At 30.4% G+C, this 15,795-nt stretch overlaps 4 protein-coding genes across 4 annotated transcripts; 2 read left to right on the top strand and 2 right to left on the bottom strand.

Moving 5' to 3' along the window:
- Positions 1 to 3,753: 3,753 nt before the first annotated feature.
- On the top strand, positions 3,754 to 5,498 carry LOC106655849 (protein roadkill-like). The gene has a single exon (XM_014376430.2). The coding sequence runs from the start codon at positions 4,006 to 4,008 to the stop codon at positions 4,987 to 4,989; it is 984 nt and encodes a 327-aa protein (XP_014231916.1). The 5' UTR covers positions 3,754 to 4,005; the 3' UTR covers positions 4,990 to 5,498.
- A 2,289-nt stretch (positions 5,499 to 7,787) lies between these two features.
- LOC106655792 lies at positions 7,788 to 9,316 on the bottom strand. Its single transcript, XM_023461152.1, has 4 exons — positions 9,111 to 9,316; positions 8,588 to 8,701; positions 8,498 to 8,511; positions 7,788 to 8,420 (listed from the first exon to the last, which is right to left on the bottom strand). The coding sequence occupies exons 1-4, from the start codon at positions 9,177 to 9,179 to the stop codon at positions 8,243 to 8,245; spliced, it is 375 nt and encodes a 124-aa protein (XP_023316920.1). The 5' UTR covers positions 9,180 to 9,316; the 3' UTR covers positions 7,788 to 8,242.
- A 1,699-nt stretch (positions 9,317 to 11,015) lies between these two features.
- Positions 11,016 to 13,165, top strand: LOC106655878 (ATPase ASNA1 homolog). Its single transcript, XM_014376465.2, has 7 exons — positions 11,016 to 11,461; positions 11,575 to 11,852; positions 11,927 to 12,135; positions 12,195 to 12,294; positions 12,379 to 12,529; positions 12,602 to 12,910; positions 12,982 to 13,165. The coding sequence occupies exons 2-7, from the start codon at positions 11,722 to 11,724 to the stop codon at positions 13,099 to 13,101; spliced, it is 1,020 nt and encodes a 339-aa protein (XP_014231951.1). The 5' UTR covers positions 11,016 to 11,461; positions 11,575 to 11,721; the 3' UTR covers positions 13,102 to 13,165.
- A 288-nt stretch (positions 13,166 to 13,453) lies between these two features.
- LOC106655877 (zinc finger CCCH domain-containing protein 15 homolog) lies at positions 13,454 to 15,776 on the bottom strand. The gene is made up of 7 exons (XM_014376464.2): positions 15,567 to 15,776; positions 15,243 to 15,444; positions 14,925 to 15,169; positions 14,653 to 14,856; positions 14,383 to 14,557; positions 14,088 to 14,300; positions 13,454 to 14,011 (listed from the first exon to the last, which is right to left on the bottom strand). The coding sequence occupies exons 1-7, from the start codon at positions 15,636 to 15,638 to the stop codon at positions 13,908 to 13,910; spliced, it is 1,215 nt and encodes a 404-aa protein (XP_014231950.1). The 5' UTR covers positions 15,639 to 15,776; the 3' UTR covers positions 13,454 to 13,907.
- Positions 15,777 to 15,795: the final 19 nt, after the last annotated feature.

Genomic DNA, 15,795 nt, shown 5'->3' with positions numbered 1-15,795 from the left:
TTTGAGATGAGTCTTTTGAGTGAATTTTTTTCCACAAATATTACATTCATGTGTAACACCATTGTGCACTGAATCGACGTGGATTTTGAGATTATTCTTTAGCGTAAATTTCTTCTCACATATATCACATGCATGCGTGATTTTATTATGAACCAATTCGATGTGTATTTTAAGACTATTTTTACTTGAGAATTTCTTTTCACATGTATTGCATGCATGTGTGATGCAATTGTGCACCATATCTATATGTCTTTTGAGAGTACCTTTATGGGTAAATGACTTTCCGCATAAGTCACATGAATGCATCACATTAACGCCATTGTGCACTGAATCGACGTGGCTTTTGAACTGCTGCATTTGTGTATATTTCTTCTCGCATATATCACATGCATGTGTGACTTTATTGTGCACTGCATCAATATGGATTTTGAGATGATACTTCCGTCTGAATAATTTTCTGCATTTACCACATGCAGGCCTAATACGACTATTTCCTGCATCAATGGGTATTTCGAGTCTCTTTTTATAGTTTGCATTTTTTTTATCTTTTCTTGTATTGTTTTGCTCGTCGAGTTCACGATCGAAATTCGAATTCATTTCTTCTTTCACTTTGCATACAGTCTCTATTTTAATACTAGTTTCAGTTTTGTAATCAACGCTGTAATTCACATTCTGTAAGTTATTTTGAGAATAATCGTTAATTTTCTCAACTAATAAATTCTGGTTCGGCTTTAAGTCTTTACATTCAAAAACAATTTCCATGTCTTCCTGAGATTCAGGCATTTCGTCATATTCTTGTTTAATCCTTGGGATCTGGAATAAAATCAAAGTTGTATCAAAATTTGGGTTAAAAATGTTTATAATAAAGTCCCACATAATAATGAACTCTTACTGGATTTTCATGCATAAGTTGGGGAAATTCAGTTTGATAATCTTCATTATCATGGAGCGACACATCACTTGGCTGCTGTTTTACTCTGAAATCAGTTTGATAAGAATCGAGTGTTACGTCAAGATATTTCTATAATTTAACTTAAAAATAGAATTCACCTCAGGGAACACTTGAAAGTATTGTTATATGCTGCGCTGTTATAACAGCAGCGCACTCTTTTTGTTTATTTATATAATATGTAAACAAACCGCTAGGTGGCGGACTTGCAAAAAGCTCGCAACCCTAAAATGAACGGCGGCCAAAAATGCTTATTATCCGAATCTCTTACTGGATTGTTATGGTTAAGTTGGGGAAATTCGGTTTGATAATCTTCATTATCATCGAGCGACACATCACTTCTCTCCTGTTTTACTCTGAAATTAGTTTGATAAGAATCGAGTGTTATGCCAAGATATTTTTATAATTTAACTCTTAAAAATTGAATTCACCTAAGGGCACAGTTGAAAGTATCACCCGATTCCATCTTGATCGTTCCACACTTTGTTTGCGACTAAGCTCTAATACTCTGCTAATATTCAACATCAAACTAACGAACTCAAATTCAATAATATTTACGAATTTTAATGTGAAAACTAATCTTGAATAAACCAATCTAAGCAGAGAAATTTCCATTCGTATTGTATTATCATATTAATGAAGAAATTATAATTGTATCTGAAAAATGAGATTTTAAAGTTGCATCGCATAAAAAAGTATAAATCGAGTTCCATTATCATTTTAAATACTACGCCTCAGGGTAGCGAGTACCAAGCACTACACGGTAATAGGAATTCAATGGAAGATACATCAAATTGAGCTAAAAAGCATTATAAACTACTAGTAAAATATAATTTTTATTTTTACTCGTTTTATCCGAGCTGTGATTAGTAGTCAGTGACATCGCAGGAGTATATACACAGGCGCAAGCGGATAATAATAATTAAGAATCCATTCGGATTATAGATGGCAACATAATTAATTACGAAGCCAGTTCGAGTTTACTAAATTAATTTGTCACATACTCATGCGAATCTTGTTGAAATCAAGTGTAGTCTTGAAAATCGTTTTTCGACGGTTTTCTGAAGAACAATGCATGGAATTAAATTATTTGATATTATGTTCAAGACAAAAGTAAAAACATGTATTTACTCTAAGTTATAGCAGCCCTGTGTTTATACAACTTATCAAAAAGACATGAAAATAATATCACCAAAAAGATCAATAACAGTTCATTTTTCGATTGGTACTGCAAAACATTATAAAGAAAACTCATTGACTTTATATTCAGAGTCATCTATTGAAAAACTTTACAATAACCCAGACTTATCTGATGTTCAACTAAGGGTGGAAAAAGTGAAATTCTATGCTCATAAAGCTATACTGGCCAATTTTAGTCCGGTCTTTTAAGCGATGTTCAGAAATGACATGAAAGAAGTAAAGGAAAATGTAGTGGAAATCAGTGATGTTTCTGCAGAAGTGGTAGATAATTTATTGAAGTTTATTCGCTCTGGTAAAGCTAATTAATTAATGAAAGTACTATGTATGATTTGTCATATGCTTCAGAGAAATATCAAATTAATAATTTGAAAATTTTGTGTGCGAATTACCTGTACCGACTCTTACCGATCGTGTTACCGATTTTTTGACTATTGAGAATTGTGTTGATATTGCAAGTCTTGCTGAAAAACGTCTCATGAACCAACTCAAATATTAAGTTATTATCTTTATTGCTCATAATTATAATCTTGATTTCATGAATTCTAAAGCTTTTATTGAAATTGAGCAGTCTAATTTAAAATTGTTCTTAAAAATCATTAAAAACTGCATGTGTTCAAATTATCAAAACAAACTATGTTAAAATATTATGAGTCGTTTTATTCTATTATGTAAATTAAGTCTTTATAATAATAAAATCATTTTCAAAAATAAAATACCTGCTATCAATTATTCTTACATTTAATTTAAAAAAACAAATATTAAATTAGGATTCTAAACTTGTGGTATCATAGAAACTGTCCCTCACATTGGATCTATTTGCCTTAATAATTATAAGTAAAATAGCCAACCGTTATTATTATTATTATTATACTAAAGGCAGGCTTAGTTTCTTCTAAAAGCTCGGTGATTTGTTTTAAAAAATTGTATCATTGGACGTAGCAACTGGTATGCTAACATCTTGAAAAAAGGCATTAAAAATTACTAGTTTTCATAGTTACTTCAAATCATAAAAATCATAAAAGCCAAAGATACAATGCAATTATCAACGATCAATCATTCCCTTTTCTTATCACAGTTAGAGTAATCATTGAGAAAATTATATTCTGAACAACTTAATTGTACATTCAATTATTTTAGGATCTTAATTTAATTATAAATGTTTATATTGAGTAAGAAAGTTTTTATGATTTTCATATAATGATCCACACATAGGAAATTCATTTAATTGAACAAGCTATCTGGATAATGTGCAAAGTTTATGCAAAAGTAAGAAATGCTGTAATTGTTAATTAACGATTTAATGAATTTATCAATGAATAATTTGAATGAAAATCTTTTAATTCATGCTTTTTATGATTCAAATATTTTTTTGATGATATAATAAAACTTAACATACAAGAATGTTAATGATCAAGGAATTAAGTATCTTAAAAATAGTAATGATTTTTCATTTTAAGACTCAACGCAAACACGAATAATCATTATCATAAGATGAAATTCAATGAGCGATTAAAATTATTACAACGTTGGTAACTCTGACTTCATAGTTTTTGCAATTCGCAGGCCGCAGCGCCGAAATTTGAGAGTTGAGAGTTTAAGACGTTGACTTGTCCTTTGTTTTGATATCTTATCGCGAAAAGAATTACGCGTGCATATATCCTAGTTCGACTTCGAAGCTCGCTACTCTCAAGAATTCAAAACAGTTGTGTGCTGAACAGTCGAACAGTCGTAATTTCATCTCTCAGTGTAAAAGTGCTTGACGCATATTTATAACAGGCATTAGTTATTGCATCGTTAAAACAGTATTATACAATTATTGGTTCGCATTGTAGATTACTAGAAATATTTTCGCAATCATGACGACAGGATTCATTGTGGAATTTTACCCTCATTATTGCGAGTGGAATATTGGTGAATTAATTCTTACAAAAGCATGTGAGTTGTCAATGACATTAATTTCTCCTACTTTTTTATGTTTGAGAAAGAAGCCATGGAATTTCGTATTAAGTACACAATTACATGAGGATAAACTCAGAATTCAACTTATTAAATCTGAAAATGAAATAATGAAATTTGATTATACTGGTAGCTTTCTTTTCATGAGTAATAGTAAAACCCCAAGGTATACATCAGAAAAATGTGCGCGAATAACAGAAGATCTCTCAGAAACATTTGTATTAATGAAAGTTTCTACATTCAAACAAGAAATACGTAATTATTCTTTCAATGGACTAATTAAAATACAGTTCCTAATTGATGCCAAACCTGTTAAAAGTGATGGAAAAACTTTAGAATTATTTCATGGATTTCCAGAACTACACTCTACAACTCTCTACAACCAACCAGATTTCTCAGATGTTGAATTAATTGTTGGTGACAAAAAGTTCTATGCTCACAAAGCTATACTAGCAAATCATAGTCCCATCTTTGCAACTATGTTCAAAACTGATATGAAAGAAAGTAAAGAAAGTATAGTAAAGATAAATGACTTGAGTGCAGAAGTAGTTGATTGCCTACTAAAGTGGATTTACACTAATAACGTTGAATTTCATCATGACATGATATACAATTTGTCATATGCCTCAGAAAAATATCAATTAACTGGTTTGAAAAAGTTATGTGAACAAAGCTTGGAAAAGTCACTAACAACAAAAAACTGGGTTGAATTTATTTCTACTGCTGACAAATATAACATGGAAAATTTAAAGAAAATAATTATTGCTTTTATTGTTAATCATAAAGATATTTTAACTTCTGAAATTTTTAAAAAAATGGAAAATTTGAGTAAAAAGATGGTTTTAGAAATCTTTGAATCTTTTGTACACAACTCAATCCAATAATCAATGTGCCTAATATGTGAAATTATGTTGGATGTAACTAATAAAACATCGAACATAAATTGAATTTTATCGTAACTCATACAAAGATTTGTCAATGACATAAAAAAAAATCAGATAACTGGCTAAAAAAGTTATGAGGAAAACTCTAAAGAAAGTTTAATAACTAAAAATTGGGTTAAAACTGTTTCTATTGCTGAAAAATGTAACATGAAAGTATAAAAGCATTGACAATTATTTATATTAATCATCATAAAAATCTCTCAATCTTTGAAAATTTTCAAAATCCAAAAAACTAAGATAATTTGTTAATTTTAAACATTTTTGAATGTTTACTACTAAATTTTGTTCTGAAATCTTTGCTCATAATTAGTACAATTTTAATTGTCACAAAAATGATTGTGATTCATACACAAAATTATATACATTATTTGGTCTGATAACAATTAAATTAAGAATATAAATGTTAAAACACAGTTGTCACTTCTTAATAAGCCACAAATAAAACTGTATAACTTAAACACAAACTTGCTATTTATTTATATCCACAATCAAATTGATGATGTTGAGAATGAACATGTAAGAATGCAGTTTGAAATGTTTTTTTTTCATGATATAAATCAAGTCCTGTATAAAAATCTAATATATTTCAGATAAAACTTAAAAAGGTACTTCCAAACATTTATGAAACATCTATCAAACTATCATGTGCAATTCTATTATTTTATAGAGTGGTAAGATCTTGCAGATGCTGGCCAACTATGAACAGATGATCAATTAGGCTAACATGTGTACGGTGTAACTGAACTGTACTGCATATACTTCTGTTGATTTAGAATCATCTTTTTGAACTCTTTTCGGTAACCCAGATTTATCTGATATTCAATTCAGTGTAAGAAACGTTAAATTTCATGCTCATGAAGATATACTGGTGAATTGTAGTCTAGTATTTCTGGCAATGTTTAGAAATAATACTAAACAAGAAAAATATAATTGAAATAATTGAAAAATATGAAATTGATAGTTTGAAAAGTTTGTGCGTGAATCACCTATATGATTCTTTAACTATTGATCATTGTGTCTAATTTATAGCATCTGTAGTAACGCAATATCATATGAACCAACTCAATTATAAAATTCTTGTTTCTATTAGTTGCAATTATAATCCTGATATTATGAATTCTGAAGCTTTTCTTAATCTTGAGCAGTCTAATTTAAAATTGTTCTCAGAAATTAAAAAAATTTGTCGTATCGCATGTGCTTAAACTATCAAAATAATTTTATTTTTATTTCAAACCTTTAATAAAAAAAACTGAGAATTCAACAGGCGATTATAATAATTTTTTTAGAAAGATGATAAAAGTTCCAGCATCAATTTACATTGGATTTATTTGTATCATATAAATTCTAGATAAACCATTTGCTCCTACCAGCAATCAGTGTAAAGAATTCGTCCATTGGTAGCAATCAAAATTTTTGTTTGTACAAATTTTTCATTTAAACATTTTACTCTGTAATCAAATGATATAATAACAATAAATAAAAATGACGAGTTTATTCATAACTGCACCCATTGAAAAATATAATATTTTTGTTATGCGTATTCTGCAAATATAAACTCTCGCATCAGCGCCAGAAAATGATCAAATTAGGGTTTTCGTAAAGTTATCGTAAAAATTGAATCATTTAGTATATAATCACGAATCTTAAGTTTATTGGAATTTCTCAGCAGTCTGCAACTCGAGTGGCCCCTAGTTTAAATTATCACGAGATTAATGAAATGATGAATAGCGCTTACCGAAAATACGATCAAATGCACTGATCTCTTCTCTGTGAAGCGAATGCAATGTTCTCATTAATATTCGAGACGTCTGACATAATCAATCATCTTATTACCATTAGAAACCAATTACAAACCAATTAGAAAGTCACTATTTCGAAGCCTCTTATTACTAAACAGAATGTGTTCAATTTTTGTTCATTGAATTTTTATAGTAATTTGATACAGAGACTATAAGCTTGATAATTGTTGAAAATTAATTTTATTTAACAACAAAAATATTTTATAAAATACAACAGTCGTCTTTTTTCATGATTAATACGAAAGTTTAAAAATGATATACGAATCATAATACGAATATTTTATTGAAAAGGATTTGAATAGCCAAATCCTTTTCTCAAAAATCACAAAGATTCGTACTCGATAACTTTGGTCGATCGCCGTTAAAAAAAGGAGTCGAGGATGAATCGTACGATAACGGGCAAGCGCATAGTTAATAATACACGCGTGTGCGAGCGAGCGAGAGAGAGAGAAAGAGAGACAAAAATGTCACCACTTATCAGCTGTGCCGTTGCATCTTTTCATAATTAAACTGTAATTTGTTTTACAGATACATCAATAGGGAGAAAAATGGAAAAAAAAATAATAAAGTTTTTAAACACATTGAATTAATTAAAAGAATAGAAGTACTTTATTTCAAGTAAACTTATAAAGATATAAAAAAAATTACATTCAAGTATAAATTGGAAACCATGAATAAAAGTACCCTATTTTTAATTTTACGATTTTTTTTAAATGTTAAAATAACTTAAATCAATCATTCGATGGTTAAAGCAAACTGGCTTCAAGCTTGTCATGAAAATTACACCAATTCGATTATAACACATCAATTATAAAAGTATAAACTTTCGCACAAGTTTAACAATAAAAATATCAATTTTGTAAATATTTAAATACATCATTTGTCATTTTAAGATAATAACTTTCAAGCTCGCACAAAAAAACAGCCTATATAATTTCAAGTAATAAACATATTTTATATAAAAAAATTTTCAGGTAACTGTGACTTAAATGATTGCTTATTTTTAAAGCTTTCAAATTATTGTAAATAAAAAATATAATTTGATAGTAATACTCAACAACTCGTTTAAAAGCATACCCACGAACTAAAATTTCTTCATATAAATATGAATTGTAAATATTGTTAACGAAAAAGATGTTACAGTTAAAATACGAAATATACAATAAATAAAAGATAAAAAAATTTTCTCTAAAATTTCTAACCAACTTCATAACGTCGACCTGTATTAGCACCATCGTCATGAGCTGTGATGGAAACAATAGTTTCATTTTCTGTTGGTATTAGAGTAATCATTTTGCGTTAATATACCGAAACAAACTTTTGTTTTTTGCCAAACAGGCTTTCCTCCCAATTAAAATTCGAGGGGTCATAAAGGGTTTTAAAGTCGAAAACTTTCAATTTCGATGATTTATACTGATAGTTTGGCCAAATGTGTTCTTCTCCTTTCTCCCAGAATTCCAGCAATTTTGTGGCCGGCTCGCCTCGCGTTTTTTTGCAAAACGAACAGATTTCATTCGATTCGGCTTCTTTCCAAATTTCCTTGTGGCAGTCATCGAGGAGGCGAATCTCGTACTGAATAAAAGAGAAAAAAAAGTTAGCATGAATGGTGAAAAAAAATCGCGTTTTCATTAATAAGGAAAAAAACTTACCACGTTGAGACTCCCTGCAAACATGCGAATTATGTAGTAGTACTGTATTATTGTGAGTGCAGCCGTAGTAAATTTCGATGGCATGCAAACCTCGTAATCACCGAACAGCGGTTGGAGCATGAAGCTCTCCTCAATCTCCATCCAATCTGTCGATTTTTCATTTTCCTCGTCTTCTACCGACGTAGATGTACGATCATTTTCGTACTGCAAAGAAATACAATACAATGATCAAACAATTTTCATCAAGTTATACACATATATGCTTTCAAACAGTTACAGATGGTAATTTTTTCAAGCAGTTCATTTTCATTTTTAAGCGGCGGAGGGCTCGAGAGATTAAACTCGCAATAGCGCAAAATACAAATACAAATGAATTAAATCGGCGACGCGTGAAGTTTATTATTTTTATTTTCATCGCATCCTGTATGAAAAAAAACAATGAATGTGTGTGCGACAACGTTCACATGCATTTTTTTTCGAGCGAAAATATTTATCTTTTGAGTATATAATATTAAACGCCTGTTTCAAGATTCACTATAGCATATGTTGAGCAATAGAGAGAGAGAGAGAGAGAGAGAGAGAGAGAGATAAGTTTGCATTAGCGTATAACTACCTGATTAAAACAGCACAAGCCATGTAATTTGAACTCCAGTTTGTGAAGGTAATCTTTCGTTACAACCATTTTTTTTGTTGAGTCGGAAAATCGAAAAAAACAAAACGAAAAAAGACACTGCACTTGAAACGGCACAAAAAATAAACTTGAACTTTTAGCTAGTATTTTAGCTAGTATATTCGAAGTAGTCGATCGACAATGTTGTAACGCACAGAAGCTTCGAATGAGGTTTCTGAATGAGATGCATCGATTTATATACTCCCAGAAGTCGGATCGGTGCATTTCTCTTTTTAATGAATTTGGAAGGGGTATGATACTTAAAGTGCCATTAAAGAGTTAATGACGTCGCCTAAGATAGATAGCATCTGCGTTCTATTCATAAAGAATCGAAGAAAATGATCGCAGCGATGTTTTTGTCGAGTATTTGAAATGCATGCTTGGATATAAACGAAGAATTGAAATTAAAAGTGACACGATCTGAAGTTCGAAATAGTGAAAAATATAACAATACTTCCTGAGCTCTGCATGATTGACCAACGACAGAATGTAATGACCGTGTATAATGTGGTCCAATTGACACCCGAACATATTGTGGACAGTTTGTCTTTCAAGAACTATTTCGATTTTGATTGCTCGCAAAAATCGATGGGACTTCCCAAAAGATTTATTGATCATTTTCACAACGATCTAAATTGGAACTCTGGGAAAGTTTCGCTGTACACTGGGAACTATGTAACTATGATATTTGTAAAACGCTATTCGAGATTGTAAAGTATTCCAACATTCTATAAAATTGTGGTATATTTCTAAAACAAAGTAACTGAATTGAATAAAAATGAATTGCAGTTAATTCAATTAATTTATGTTTCAATTTTATTTCAATGTTATTTACAAAACATTATTATTCAAACCCCTTTTTTATATCGATTCTCATTCAACTATGTGTTAATTGCTTATCTTATCTTAAAAAGACTTGAACACTTTCACCTAATTACCCGTTAACGCCCAGATGGACAGAATTTTTTTTCTCTATTGCGTAGTCTGCAATTAAATCATCTCATCAGAGCGAGAAAAATTTTTGAATACTCATTTTCTACGTAAAATTTAATGTACTTTTTGAATATGGGTTTTTAATTAACATCTGACAAATATGGTCCGATCTGTATCCCATATCTGTATCCTATATCTGATGAATATGGGTTTATAAATAACCTCTGACAAATATTAAAAAAGTACATTAAATTTTACTTAGAAAATTAGTATTCAAAAATTTTTCTCGCTCTGATAAGATGATTTAATTGCAGACTACAATAGAGAAAAAAAATTCTGTCCGTCCGGTCGTTAACGAGTAGTTAATGATTTAAACTCTAAAGTAACTGAAACTAGCAGTGAAAAATAGATGAGATTTCAACTTTAAATCTTGTTTTTATACTAAACATGTACTCAAATTTTATTAAAAGTTTTGTCTGATTGAGTGCGCGCAAACTAGATTTTTCTATTTTTTTCAGAAAATCTTGTTTAGAAATAACTTGAATTTTATGAAGAAAAAAGTGGACGTACTTGATCAATAGTTAATACATGACTTCATATATGAGAATGAATAAATAAGCAGTCATCATTTTAATTTATCATTATTATATCATTTAAATATTGAGTAAATTGTACAAATAATAAATTTGTATCAACGAGCATTTTGATTGCTATTAATGGGCAAATTCTTTGCACTTATTATGCATAAGGGGAAATGGTTCATCTAGAATATTATTTATATATTATAAATAAATAAGTGGTTTTATTCAATAAATCCAATGTAAGTTGATGTTTAAACTTTTATCATGTTTCCAGAAATGCAGTTTATTTTGTGGATAATCATTTCAACTACAGCGTGTAGGAAAAAAAACTTGAAAGTAGCATATTACAGTTTTACATCAATGCAAAAATTATCATTCGTGCAAATTATGGTAAATCAATTTGATGCTTTTTTAAAGTCACATTTTAGAAATTTGTATTGGTTACTTGCACATTGAGTCTTTAGAAACCGATCTTGTAAAGAAAAAAAACTCAAAACTGTGTACAACTGTAATATTGGTAATATCCCTAGGACCGACAGCAACACTTCACATTGAATATGTAATTTATTTTGCGAATACCGTGTAGAAAATCTAGTATATATTATAAACCTTAATCTTATTCAATTTTTAAAATATTTTTTGCAATTGTTGATAAACTTGTTTCTTGATTTCTGAATATTAGTGGTAAAGTCACCAGCTCGTCCATGTCCATAAGTAACATAATGATAACGTGAAAAACTTATCATGATGATGCATATTTTTATCAAATTAACTAATTAAGTAAGCTTTTGTATATCATCTTCAAACTGCCAAAAGCAGGAAAACTTAAGCTCGACAAATTATTTCTGTCAAATTCTGATAACCTATTTCACTGTTTGTTGTTTTACGTACAGTACTACTGCTAAGTTCCAACTTTCGCAGCAGAAGGCTCCAGTCTGTCTGTCACAGTCATTGCGGGATATTGATACGCGAGTCGTGGCAACAAACACGTTATTCGTCGCAGTCGCAAACTTTTTCTCCGATTTGCAGAAAATTTGAAAATGGCTTCGATGAACGAGGAAGCCGCTGATTTCGAGGAAATGGAGCCGAATCTCAAAAACGTCGTCGAGCAAACGACATTGAGATGGATCTTCGTCGGAGGCAAAGGTGGTGTCGGAAAAACTACGTGCAGGTTAGATTTTTTAGCGACATGATTTCTGCGTCATCCACAAACGTCGAATTTAATGAACAATCTTATGCCTCCAGCTGTTCATTAGCTATACAATTAGCCAAAGTCAGAGAGAACGTCTTGATTATATCGACAGATCCAGCACATAATATCTCAGATGCCTTCGATCAGAAATTCAGCAAAGTCCCAACAAAAGTTTCTGGTTTTAATAATTTGTTTGCCATGGAGATAGATCCCAGTTCTGGAATCACTGATCTACCGGAGGATTATTTTGAAAGCGAAGGAGGTTTGTCATTAAACAATGATTTTGATTAGCTAGTGTCTATAACAACATTTATCTTGTAGGATCTAGTGAAGCTATGAAATTAAGCAAAAGTATGATGCAAGAAGTAGTCGGGGCATTTCCTGGCATTGATGAAGCCATGAGCTATGCAGAAGTTATGAAGTAAATGATGAGAAAATTTTAGTTTATAATAAGAAATAATAAAAGATTTTAGGTTGGACTAATACCTGAAATTTTTATTTACAGATTAGTTAAGAGTATGAATTTTTCTGTTGTGGTTTTTGATACTGCTCCAACTGGTCATACTTTACGCCTTTTGTCATTTCCACAAGTTGTTGAGAAGGGACTTGGTAAACTCATGAAATTGAAAATGAAAATAAGTCCATTTATTTCCCAGGTTCGTAAAAACAATATCCTTTTTTCTTAGGTAAAGCTGTAAATAATTAACTTTGATAATGCATTATTACAGATCAGTGGGTTGTTTGGTATGAGTGATTTTAATGTAGATTCATTCGCAAGCAAAATAGAAGAGATGCTTGCTGTCATACGTCAAGTTAATGAGCAATTTAAGAATCCAGATCAAACTACATTTGTTTGTGTGTGCATAGCAGAATTTTTGTCTTTGTATGAAACTGAAAGACTAGTTCAAGAACTGACTAAAAACAATATTGATACACATAATATTGTTGTCAATCAATTATTATTCTTGAAATCAGGAGAAGATCCTTGTAGACTGTGCTGTGCACGTCACAAAGTTCAAGCAAAATATTTAGAACAGGTACGTTAGTTCAATTATGAAAAACTATCATAAATCAGAATCACATAATTAATTTTACTTATTATTTCTAGATTATGGATCTTTATGAAGATTTTAACATAACAAAATTACCATTATTAGATAAAGAAGTGAGAGGAGTCGAAAATGTTAAATCTTTTTCTGAATATTTAATCTCTCCATATAAGCCATAAAATAAAAAAACGATTACTCTTGTAAATAATGCTGAAAAATTTTCTGTATCTCAAATGAAGACATGTTTTTAAAATTGAATTTGTAATGGTTGGTGAGTGTTTATAAAATAACTTAAGCAAAACAAATTTTTATTTAATAGAGTTTTGTACTTGCAAGTTTTTGAAAGTTGAAAAATTTCTAGTATAATAAAGTTAAATTTTAATATAAATGAAGCAGCAACAAGTAAATCATCTCATCATTTTTTCCTAACCTCATTTCTTTTCAAATTAAAATGTGTTAAAATGTTTTAATGTAATGGTTTAAATTAATTTAAATACTGGAAAAATTAATTTTTTTACCAATTGAAATAAATTCTTATTTCTATTATTGATCTATTTAGAAAAACCCCAGACATACATAGTACATTGCAAATGAATTTTCAAATTGTCATCAATATTAACTGCGCCAGTAAAGTGCTATAATTTTACAATTAACTTTAAATTTTTGCTAGGCAAATTTAATGTTTTACCAAAACATAGTTATACAATGTGCGGTTACAGTCATGTAAGTAAAAATTTGAAAAAGCAAATATAAAAAATATTTCATTGGAATAACAGTTTTAATCTTATAAATATTTCAATGGATTTGTACATGTAGTAAAGTGATTAGAATTCCTTTAAAGCAATGAAATTTATCTGATAACTGTGCTGTATGTACATTAAAGGAAGTTTTCTTAGTGAAGGCAAAGTTTTTTAAATCATTAACATTCAACAAACATCATTTGACCAATCACAATTGAGAGGAGATAGTAGTGCTGGGACATGGATCACTCCTCTAAATCCAAGTCCCCGAGTTCTTCTTCAAGACCCTCTAAATCTTCATCCATAAACAGATTCTCGTTGATGGTTAACGCCGTTGCTCCATCTCCAACTATAAAAATTATAAAAATGAAAAAATATGTCAAAGATACTTTTTTACAGCTAGAATATCTGCTTATTTTATTCACCTTGTATTGTAGCTTCATCAGATGTTTGTTCAGTTTGCTTGCGTGATGCTTTTAATCGTTCATCGCAATCAGGAGCAATAGTACAACCAGTGGTATCAACTTGACTAGCTTCCAAAACTAAATTATCAAGATCCAATTCACGATATTCAACACTTTCTTCTTCTTCTTCTTCAAAGTCATAATTTGCGATTGCCTCATCCCCATCATCAGCAACTAATTATGAAATTTGAAATAGTTAAAAATTAACATATATAGTTTTATTGAGCAAGCTATTAGTATTAAATTATTAATTTACCATCGCCAGCTGCAAGCTCAGGATTAAAGAAGAACATTTCTCTTCCAGAGATCCCAACTTGACGTCCAGCTTTATAATCGCTGCGTTTCTTTTCTTCATCTTTGACAGCCTTTTGTTGCTTTTCCTGTAGTTTCCTCTTCTTCCAAGCTATAAAGGTCTCGAGAGTTATTTTGGTCTGAAAGAAAATTATTATTGTTAGTAAATAACATTAAAAGTGATGGTGCATTACATAATGAACACATAATAATGGTATAATTTTGGAAAACTCACTTGATTGGGGCCCAAATTAGCTCTTTCTTTTTCAATGAGATCTTCCAACGATATCTCATCTTTTTTGTCTTCTTTCTTAAGATCTTTCTTTAGAACAAAACCTGGTGGTAGGGCATGTCTATAAATACATTTTTGTCCAGATGGACATTCCCAAAACCAACCATACTTCGATTTTTCAACAGCTTCCAAGAAGTGCTTACAAATCTAAAGAATAAAATTTGTTTGAGATTTAAATGTTATTAGTTTCAAAAATAAATCATAAAAATTCCTACAATATCAGTTGTTGGTCGATTTCCACCACTAGCGTGTTTCTTTTCTACGACTTGTTTTAGCTTATCTTCATCCCAACCATCCATAGTATCTGCTTCTTTGTCAACATCTTTATCAACATCACAGTACAATGATCTCTTTTCAGCTTTTCTTTCCACACTCAAGTCATGAGAAAATTTGCACTTATCACCTTTGGTACATTGACCTTGTTTAAAGAATGCACATACTACTGATTTAGGATCAGTTCCTGCAATAAACAATTAGTCAATTGTTGTATTGTATCACAGCTAGGTAAACACAGCAATGTAAGGTATACAAACCTTTTTCAACCTTTTGAGTTTGTACAGGTTTGAAGATGAGGGCCAACTCTTGTTGTTCCTTCAACTTCTTTTCTTTTTCAAGTTTTTTGGCATCTTCTGGTTTGCGTGGATGAAGACCACCAGATTTAACTTGTTTTTCTACTTGCTGTATAAATTTCTGCTGCTTCGCTCCTTTTTTATTTTTAATACCGAAAGTTTTGTCCTGTTTAAAAATGAAGATTTAAGTTACGTGGAAAGATTTCGAATTCAAACATTTTCGGAGTCATAACATATTGCCATCAGACTGAAAAATCCGCGTGGTATAATTATCGTTTGGTTATTTACCTCGATAACTTTCTCTTTTTTTTTCTGCTCAGTTTTTTTACTGGGCGCTGCGGAAGATTTTTTCGGTGGCATCTTGGCCACTTGATAAGTCGATCAAATTCAAGAAAATTTTGCGACAAATAAGTCTTATTGTCAAAAACTCTCTCCTAGCCTAATTGATTTGCGAAATAAACTTGCAGGGTCGGCTAACAATTATTGTCGGCTTTCGTGCGTCTCACCACGACTCCAA

Source organism: Trichogramma pretiosum, unplaced genomic scaffold (assembly GCF_000599845.2).
Source record: "Trichogramma pretiosum strain Unisexual culture from Peru unplaced genomic scaffold, Tpre_2.0 scaffold49, whole genome shotgun sequence".
Lineage (NCBI taxonomy): Eukaryota > Metazoa > Arthropoda > Insecta > Hymenoptera > Trichogrammatidae > Trichogramma > Trichogramma pretiosum.
The sequence above is the reverse complement of the archived record's forward strand: the minus strand, read 5'-3'. Positions and strand labels throughout refer to the sequence as shown.